Consider the following 10,314-nt stretch of genomic DNA (forward strand, 5'->3'; position numbering starts at 1 on the left):
AAAGAGAAAGATATAGGTATAAGTTGATGTGAAAGTAAGAAGAAAAAAAGAAGAGTTGTATATGGAATGAAGACAAAAGAAAGTTAGGAGAGAAATAAAGAAGTTTGATACAAAAAAAAGAAAAATGTTGAATATGGAGATTAAAAATAGTTAAATATAGATGTTGAGAAGATAATATTAAGCATGAGGAGAAGGAAAAGAAAATATTAAAAGAAAAAATGTAAAATTTACTTAAGTCAACATAATCTATTTAAGCAAATATGTAAAGTTCACTTAAATTAAAAAATTTGCTTAAATTAATTTTGTATAATTTTTTTTGTCATTTTTTTAAACAAAAATGAAATGACGTTTGGTTCACAGGTTAACTAAATTGAAACTAAATAATTTTTTTCTTGCATTTTTAAAATTTTATTGCAAGATTCGGGTGTATAAATTTATGAAGCTGAATTAGAATAACATGGATACTAATAAAAGTTTATTTAAGTATATAGGTAATATGTTTGATTTCTCTAAAATAAAATAGTAAATTATATATATATATAGGAAAATATTTTTTATATTGGTATAAGTTTAAAAACTCTTACACTCAATCTAAATTTTTTATTTAACTTAAATAAAATAACTCAAATTAAATGTAAGAATAGTTAGATTTACACTAATATTAGTGTAAATTTTGTCATATATATATATATATATATATATATACATGCGCGCGCCGGTTATAAGTTATAAGATACTCCGAAATTAAGGTTTAGTTTTTTTTTTCCTTATATATCTCTTGTTCCCTTGACATCGTCACCTATTCCTTTATCTCCCATTGCTTCTGCTTTACAAATATCAAATCAATTGCACGCATTTAATAAAAATTATATTCGAAAAATGGATTATTATTCAATCTGAAATTAGATATTTGAAAACATTATTTTTTGCATGAATGGGACATTACTTAAATTTTTAGATTCTCTTGTTATATATATTATCCCTCATGGTGTATTTTTGAAATTTGAAAATCCTCTGGACACGAACAGAGGGTCTCTTGTATTATTTTTTGGAATGTACCTTTTGCATTGGCTCTTCAATTCATTAATTCAGTTCTTAACTTTAAAATGCAAATCAGTATTGCTTGCATAGCTAGTAAAACCAGTGTAAATAGAATGAAAAAAATAATAATTGCAATATTAAAGGTTAATTTGGTGAATTCGCATAAAGGTCGCCAGGTATGTTCCAGGCTGAAGCAAGAGTACCCGATATATATTATTCTAATTAATTAACGATGGATTTCCGATCTGCCAACACTACCGTTGCCTTCGTCGTCATAAGCCACCAAATGCAAACAATTCTCCAAAATAAAATATTATGAGATTAGTAAAAGATTACAAATATAATAAATATAAATTTTTTAGTATTAAAATTGAGTTTAATTCTAGCATATACATTATACATGCGAATAACAACGAAACAATGAAAGCAAAAAAAAATAAAAGTTAGTAAAAAAAATAAAACAGAGCAACTGAAAAACAGAGGGGAGAGAGATAGAGAGGTAGAAGGAAAAAGGGAGAGAAAACGAGAAGAAAGGTAAGAGAGGGCATTCAAAACGTTCGGAAAAAATTGGAGAGGGCACTATTCCCACCGGAACCCTAGCCAACGGCCACCGTTGTTCATGGCGTTCTCTGCTGCCGCCACGCAATATTTCCGACGACCTTGAACTTTTTCTCCTCGTTTCTCCCGCCGCCGGAAATGGCTCACGAGCTGCCGTCGGCGGAGAAACTATTGTTGGTCTCTGACAGGGAACCTCACCTAATAGATCTCTCTCTGTTTTTCTTTCTTTCTAACTAACTAATTAACAAATCTGTTCGGACGATCGTAACTAACCGTCCGTCAGCACCGGAGAGGTTGTTAGGGCCGTTACTGGCTGCCGTGTTTGTTCGGTGGCTGTTATGGCGAAGGGAGGGCAATGCTTCTTCGAGAAGCTTCGGAGGTGCGTTCGGACGGTTTTCTTTGTGGTAGCATTGGTGGCGTCGCTGGCGGTGACGTCGCTTCCGGTGGTGGTGGCGGTGGTGGACGTGTTGGTGCCTTGCGTTTTGATATCGAACTTCACTTGCGTCAAGTGTTACAACATTAAGGAGCATTTTCATCGTTACGCTTTCAAGAGCTCCTTGATGGATATTCCTCTGGTTTCGGTCATAAGATCCCTTATCATTCTCTGTGTGCTTCTTTCTCTCTTTTTCTCTCCCCTTTTTTGGCGTTTCGTTTCGTTCGCTTTTCTGCTTCTGTTGCTGCTCTTTCAAGGAATCGTAAAAGCTTATGTTTCCAATTTCTAATCGTACTTCGTTAAAACAATTTTGTTTTTTTTATCGTGCTTCTAATCTTTGTTTGTTTCTTCAGTTTATTTCTCGTATTCATTTCCAGCCCAAGCATATGAATGTAGTTTATACAATCAGATTCTGCTTCAACAACGCCTAGAGCTCGTTGCCTTATTCCAATTCAACTTATTATAAGTTTAAATGACTAATCTTATATTCAGCTGCTCTACTTCAAATTAAAAGGTTGAAGTTAATCAGAAAATGCAGGGTTACTTGTTTTAGCTCCCTTATTTTTTCGAATTAATTAGAAAAATTAAAATTGCGTTAAATTGAAGTGTTGGGTCACTTGGTTCCCTTATTGCGACCCTTTATGGATAAATAAAATATTGATATTTTTTGAAGAATGAATTGCATGTATAGATTGTTAGAAAGAAAAATAATGGGATTATTCCTAGATGTTTGGTAGCGCAGTTCTCATGTTGGGTGTGTCTTTTGATGGCAGGTGTTTATTCCATTTGTGATGGCCCTGCTCTTTCACATGGTCCTTACCTTGGAACTGTGACTCTGTGCTCCTTTCTGTCTATTGCTCTCCTTTCGGTCAAAGCTTGTGTTTTCACTGTAAATTCCCAAATTGAAGCGGAAGCTTCCGCATCCCTCAGGAAGCAGAGACTCCATTTGAAGAAGTCATGGGGAATGCCAGTCCTTTTTCTTTCCTCAGTTGTGTTTGCCCTTGGCCATACTGTGGTTGCTTATAGAACCAGCTGCAGAGCACGCAGAAAGCTCTTGTTTCATCGAGCTGATCCTGAAGCTGTAAGTTTTAGAACAGCTTTCTATTTTCTTGTCTCCTCAATTTCCCAGGCTAGTGCTTATGTTACTACTTTTTGAATTAAATGGTTGTAATACTAAGGGCCTGTTCTAAAGGAATGGAAAAAAATTATAATATTTAGTCTCTTTAATTTCCTAGGCCAGTGCTTATGTTACTTCTTTTTGAATTAAATGGTTGTAATACTACAGGCCTGTTCCAAAGAAAAGGAAAAAAAATTTAAGTGCAAAACTATAGGTGTTTTTTATATTAATTTTTTTTATCAACATTAGTTTCATTTTAGTAATTTACGTCGACATTAGAGCACCGTTATTGCTCGGGTGATCAGAGTAAACTGTAATTTTGTTTACAGAATTTTACAAAAAAATACTTGTAGTTTGTCCAAAAAAATCTGAAATCAGCATTAATTTCTTTATGTTTAATTGAACAGGTCATATCGTGCAAAAATGTTTTCTCTGGCTATCCAAAGGTACCACGATCTCCAACTCCTTCTGGGGGGAGAACCCCCAAAAGTGACAGTGAGATGAAGCGGAGACCTTTTGGGACAACGCGTGATGAAGAACTGCTGGTCAGATTACTTGCAAATTCTGACAGCAAATTCATTACATGCCAAGGACTTACACTCCATTACAAGCTCAGCTTGTCTGGTTCACCTCCACATACATTGTCTTTAACATCCTGCATTGAGTTGAATTCTGGTCGCAGTGCTTTGTTAATGGCTGCTGGGTTGGCAAAATCTAGTAGACATTTGTTAAATACATCTCCAAATATCCAGCCACAGCTATACAGGAGCTATAGCAGTAGAGTCCATGGCTCTTCTCTACATGTTCCTCTATTAGATGGTCCTATAACTTCTAATATTTCTGAAGATATCCCTGTTTTTCGCCTAGATGGTATTTGTGAAGAAGATGAAACTAGTAAATTGGATTTTCAATCTCTGGAGCAAAATGTAGATAATATTGACCAACTAGGTATTGTTTTAATACATGGGTTTGGTGGTGGAGTCTTCTCTTGGAGACATGTGATGCCATCTCTAGCTCGGGAGAGTAATTGCACAGTTGCTGCATTCGATAGGCCTGGTTGGGGATTAAGTTCAAGGCCTCGCCGGGAGGAGTGGGAGGAAAAAGAGTTGCCTAATCCTTATAAGCTTGAAAGCCAGGTAATTATTTTCTAATTCTATCATTAGTGCAAATTCTTTGAGAATGCATTTGGTTATGGTTATTTTCCTCTTCCTTATCTTGATTTAACAAGAGGGTTATGATCAAAATGCTACCCTTTCTATTATGAAGACAAATTCTGGTTTCCAAGGCCTAGAGCTTATCAAATATTGCATATATAAAATTCCTGAATCCTGATAACTATGCTTTGGTGGTCAGAAGATTAAGAAAGTAAATAAAATTTGAGTTAGGTATCATGGATTACTGAACCATGTAAAGTGGAAAAGAATTCCAAATAGAGAGACTAGCAGCACAAACATTCAGTAGTGTAATCCTTTTTCTCTTTCTTATTTTTCTTCGGAGTTGATATTCAATGCCATAAATTTTATGTAACTATCTTTAATTTTCAAATTTTAATTCAGGTTTCATCTGAAATTGAATATCTGATTGATTTTGTTTTATCAGGTTGACCTGCTTTTATCCTTCTGTTCGGAGATTGGATTTTCTTCAGTGGTGCTGATTGGTCATGATGATGGAGGGTTGCTTGCCTTGATGGCTGCCCAAAGAGTTCAAACATCAATGAATTATTTCAATGTGAGTATTTATTCTTGCTTGTTTTTCGGTAAGTAGATAACTAGTGAATTTGATTTGCCAAATTATGATTCTGAGCTTTTATCTAAATGTAAACCACAATATGGGTTCGGAAACATGTTTTTGTAGCTTTACTCTTTTTATTCTTGTCATGGTATGTGTGATTGCTTACAGTTACTTACTTGAATCCTTACCAATTCATGTTTTAGTTGAACATTGTCAGTTTGCAAGAATGGGTGCTCATAATTTACATTTGATTTAGTCTCTTTAGTTCTGATCTATTTTGTGTCCATTCAGGTTACTGTGAAAGGAGTTGTATTGCTGAATGTTAGCTTGTCAAGAGAGTTGGTTCCATCCTTTGCAAGAATCCTGCTACATACCTCACTTGGAAAGAAGCATTTGGTTCGTTCTCTACTAAGGACAGAAATCACTCAAGTGGTGAATCGGCGTGCTTGGTATGATTCTACCAAATTGACACCAGAAGTTTTGACTCTGTACAAGGTATACTTATACCTTAAGCTATAAATGAGAATTGCTCTGTTCTTTATAAGTTTGGATCTGTGAACTAAAATAGTAAATTTTATGGAAGGATCTCAGCAGAAAATTATTACTAGGTAGTTGCATAAATGATAACCTAACCTAGAAATAAATGCTGTATAATGAGCTATCACAAATTGATAATGCCCAAGAACAATCAAGATTTGGTTTCCACTTTGTTTACATAGGCATGATGGATAAATATACAATTTTCTTTAGTTTTTTGTGTTGAATACCTTGTACATTTTTCCTGAGGGGCATGAATGAGTTTTTGAATCAATTTTTCTTTTTAAATCTGCACTTGAGGCTGCAACTTGTTTACATGATCTTTTTTACCCTTACTTTCCTTTATAACTTTTACTGAGCATCATTTCTAGATTAAAAAATTTATTGACTGCTGATGTATGTGGCTATGTGTTTAGGCTCCTCTATCTGTTGAAGGATGGGATGAGGCACTTCATGAGATTGGTAAATTGTCATCCGAAACCATCCTTTCAGATAAAAATGCAGAATCATTGTTGCAAGCTGTAGAAGACATTCCAGTGTTAGTCATTGCCGGAGCTGAAGATTCCCTTGTCTCTTTGAAATCTTGTCAAGCTATGGCCTCCAAACTTGTTAATTCTGTAAGTATCTTTCTTTCACCATATTTTCATAAACTTTATGCAATATTTGTAAATACTTTTAAGTATGTAGTGAGGCTGAAAATTGGATGTGGAAAATGGATAAGGAGAAAATGAGGGCTGAAGCTATACCTGGAACCAATCCCATTCCGTCTTTACTACTGTCCATTTTTAATTTCCCAAGCATTTATCATGTGATTCTGCCTCATTAGGTTTCTAATGCGTTTCTTACCATTTTACAAGCAGAGACTGGTTGCCATTTCTGGTTGTGGTCATTTACCCCATGAAGAGTGTCCAAAGGCATTGCTTGCGGCCATGTTACCCTTCATTAATAGACTCTTGTCTGCATCCGAGTCGCAAAGCCAATAAGTTCATTTCTTTCAAAGCTGATTATACATAGGGTTATTATCTATATTTTCCGTCTTTGTTTTGGTTTTTATCCTCCTATTTCTTTCTAAGCAATATTACTTCAAGAGCAAGAGACTACTAAAGGGTCTTCTCTTCTCTGGGGTGTTTTTGACGTGGTAGTCTTAGGGGTTTTAACCTGTATCTTCTCCATCTTTTCCCCCTTATTTTAACTGTCAATATTATGTTCATTTCATCTGCCTGTCATTTTTCCCACGTAAAGGTGGGGGAGACAACATACATTTGTAAATTCATCGTCAGATTGAGCATGAATATAGTTTGGCATGGCTTTGTTTCTGGCCGCTGAGCGCATTAATTTATACTCCCAACGCCAATAACTCCTTCAGGAGTGAGTTGGGTTTATCAGTTTAATAATTTTGGCTTCCATTTCCTACCAGCAACCAAGGAAATTTTCATTTGGCACCTCCAAAATACAAGATTTGATCATAACTAATAAAACAACTGCAATGAACTTAAATGGGTTCTAAATTACTTATTTATATGCCTAGTGCTGATTAATATTTATTGTCAATCCCCAGGAGTGCACTCAATTGACATAGAGATTTGGCATATAATATTCATAAAATTCTAGTAATTGAAGGGTTCACTGTTTAAATGAAGATATCTAAGACTCGACTTATATTTAAATAATCCATATAAAGCACGAATTTGATCAAATTCAAAGCATTGTTTGGAAGAATCATTGATCTTTTTCATTAAGGGTGCCTTGGCATGAAAGAACAACCAAGGTAAAAGGGTTATTCTCCAGGTTTGTTTGGATAAAAGTGAGAATATATATATATATATGTTAATATTTGGATGAAAAAAAAATGGTTGGAATATGGAAGTTTTGTAGACAAATGGAAGAAAAAAAAAGGTTTAGACGATAAACCAGTTCTTGAAAATACTAAGTGAAAATCACTAATGACGCCTAAACATCTGTTTGCTATGAATTTTCTTTCTTGCCTGGTCATGCCGGGATGGGAGGAGAAATAAACTCTCTTTCACCATTAACTTTGTAGAAATTGCTGGTGCTCCAATACTTTCTTTCTCTGTCATGCTTAATTCTCTCTCACTCTTTGATCTCAATTTTATTTTAGCCACCAATTAGGAATGTAGAAGAGTTTCCTTACTTTTTCTCAATAAATGGAATCAAGAAGTTTTGGATCAAGGGAAATGTGTGACCATGAAATATTAGATGAGTTAGAACTGTTAGCTTTACTGAGGAAAGACATGCCCATTGAATTAACCACAATACAATTCAATTGCTTTTTTTCTCTATTTGGAGCTTAATGAATTGTCCCTGCTTTTGTTTTTGTTTATCCCTCAAAAATATTTGTTTGAAGGCCCAGTTTGCAGGTCTGTCCCGATGAATTAGTGAGTGAACATGGATCTTCAGCATGCCAATTTAAATAATTTAGTTGACATGGCTTAATAATAGAGAATGTTTATGTTAACATGTCAATTTCACCATTTAATTTTCAGGTTTTATGCACTATAAATAAATAGGTATATAATTAGATATTGATCTCAAATTCAATAATTAAAAATTATAAATACCTTTTTTTTACATTTTATAAACACCACCTTAATTAGACGTATAATGTTTTTTTTAAGTGGTGATAAGATAGACATGATAAGGGGGAAACAAAATGGGGACAAGTGATTCATTCTACCACAAAAAAACTGAAAGCCCACAATTTAAGTTGAAAATAATAGTAATATTGCACAAGTGGTTGGGGTATCAAAATTGGCTATAAGCGTGTATCAACATCCTCACAAAAGTGGTCCAAAAAGATAAAAAGTGCACCAAAAATATCACTAATAATATCTCGAAAAAGCGAAACCAAAAAATAGACAGCTGAATAGAACAGTGAACTCCATCTTCAAGACCCTCCACGTGTATTGCCTTATCCACAATCATTATTCCCTGATACGCTCCCCATCATTCTTCTTCTACAACCCAATTCTTCATTCACACCCAAACCATAATACTGTCTTTCTTTATCTTATCAAATAATCGAACCGTTGTAAATACCGCCGGCACTGCAAGCCCTGATAGATCCTCACCGCACCCAACAATTTCCGTACCCCCAACCCACTATGAGTTGCTCCAAAGCAAAACCTGTGACAGCACGCTCTTTCTCTCTCTAATGGCAAACACACTCACGTTTTTCCGACCCGCGATGATGGTCCGGGCCTCCGCTGTTCCTTCCGGGAAGCCCGAGCCGAACAACAGAAAGCCCGGTTCTTCCAATTGGTGGGCTCCGTTGTTCGGGTGGCCCACGGATCCAGACTACATCGGGAGCCCCAATTCATCTCATAAAGTGGATCCGGATCGGGAACTGGGCCGGCTCAGATCCAAGTTCACACCCGGGTGCTTCACGGAGGAAAAGGCAAGAGAACTGCGGAGGAAGACCATGGAAACGTCGTCGTTTCATGACCTAATGTACCACTCCGCTATTGCGTCCAGACTCGCCTCTGATGTTTCCGAAGGGTACGAGAAATAGAAGCTTAAGCTTCGCATGTTTCTAATTCGTCGATTTTAACATTTTCTACCTAATTTGTGCTTAGTTATCGTTAATTTTCTTTTTAATGTCCTTCAACTTTGAACAATTAGCATGTCAATCGTTTGGGACACTTTAATCTATGTGTATGAATATGATTTCTATAGCTGTTTCTGGCTTTTCGTCTCTTCACCCATCTCCTAGTTTTTATTTATCATTTTCTTAGATGTATGATTGAAATTAGATGCTATATGATTTAGTTTATTTGTAATAATATGGTTCTTAAAAGGCCCATGGTCATAGGGAGTGCATATGGGTTCACCCCAAATTGTAAAGCCTAAATAAAATTTCCTGCAACAAATGGCATAGACATCCACTGACATGTTCATACTAAAAATTTTCATTCATGACCAAAATAAATAAATAAATAATTTCATTTAGTATTATTCATTAGTCTACATGTTTCTTCAAATAAATAATTATTCTGTATGTTAACACTTTTTTGTTTCTGTACATTAGGAAACTCTTGTTTAAATTTGTAGCCACCAAAGGGTGCAATATAAGAATAATGCAACTGCAAAGCTCATCACTTACCACAAGTTCGATTTTTATGCTGTTGAAGGGTGCAGTTTAGAGTGAAAATGTAGAGTTTTTAGTTTTAATTACTTGTTGAAAACATAGCGGTTGATATTGTGAATTCTGAAATGTATACTTATGTATAGAAAATCATAAAGTTGTTATTTTTTTAAAGTAACCAATTTATACAATTTCACACATTTCTATTTAAAGTACATTCGTGACTTTAGAGGTGTGATTTATTTATTTGATTCATTCCCCTGCCTAAGTGATCAGTGACGAAAGAGTAATTGCAATATTTGACACACAAGCACTGCTTTTAAGCTTTTATAGAATAAAAATAATTCCTTTTTGGTCAAAATGAAATATAAAAATATATTTAATTTTTATACATTTTGAGTTATTTGATATTCTGACTTTCTTTTCTCCAAACCAGAATGCCTATATCCTCCCCTAAATATTCTTTTATTAATTTTCTTACTACTTTATAAAAAATATTAAATGAGAAAGCAAATATATTTAATACCTTAAAAATGTATACACAAAAATATTCAATACTTTTGTAATTTCAGTTTCTTTATTCGATAGATACAAATACTAAAAAATAACAAAAAATTTTAACTCTTACCTTTTTCAAGATTAAACTCCTTTTACCTACTCCCTTCTCTCTCACATACGTGGAAGATAGTGGTGAATTTATAAAATTTGCTTAAACAATTTCTTTAAGTAAATTTTGCATAATATTTTTTTTTTTGTTATTTTTTTTTCAGGTTTATAATTATTCTTTTCAAATTG

The 10,314-nt window shown here is 34.4% G+C and overlaps 2 protein-coding genes across 3 annotated transcripts; both read left to right on the plus strand.

Moving 5' to 3' along the window:
• Positions 1–1,525: 1,525 nt before the first annotated feature.
• On the plus strand, positions 1,526–6,731 carry LOC113857205. 2 transcript variants are annotated; one of them, XM_027489003.1, is made up of 7 exons: positions 1,526–2,205; positions 2,806–3,113; positions 3,557–4,285; positions 4,749–4,877; positions 5,172–5,375; positions 5,834–6,034; positions 6,278–6,731. In XM_027489003.1, exons 1-7 carry the CDS (start codon positions 1,938–1,940, stop codon positions 6,398–6,400), a joined length of 1,962 nt encoding a protein of 653 aa, XP_027344804.1. In that variant the 5' UTR covers positions 1,526–1,937; the 3' UTR covers positions 6,401–6,731. The 2 variants fall into 2 exon arrangements, with proteins under 2 accessions (XP_027344804.1, XP_027344805.1); XM_027489004.1 differs by having other exon boundaries at positions 1,543–2,546.
• Positions 6,732–8,574: 1,843 nt separating this feature from the next.
• LOC113857275 lies at positions 8,575–9,071 on the plus strand. The gene has a single exon (XM_027489075.1). It carries the CDS (start codon positions 8,590–8,592, stop codon positions 8,944–8,946), a length of 357 nt encoding a protein of 118 aa, XP_027344876.1. The 5' UTR covers positions 8,575–8,589; the 3' UTR covers positions 8,947–9,071.
• The last annotated feature ends 1,243 nt before the right edge of the window (positions 9,072–10,314 follow it).

This window comes from Abrus precatorius, unplaced genomic scaffold (assembly GCF_003935025.1).
Source record: "Abrus precatorius isolate BTA unplaced genomic scaffold, Abrus_2018 Scaffold153, whole genome shotgun sequence".
In the NCBI taxonomy this organism is placed as follows: domain Eukaryota; kingdom Viridiplantae; phylum Streptophyta; class Magnoliopsida; order Fabales; family Fabaceae; genus Abrus; species Abrus precatorius.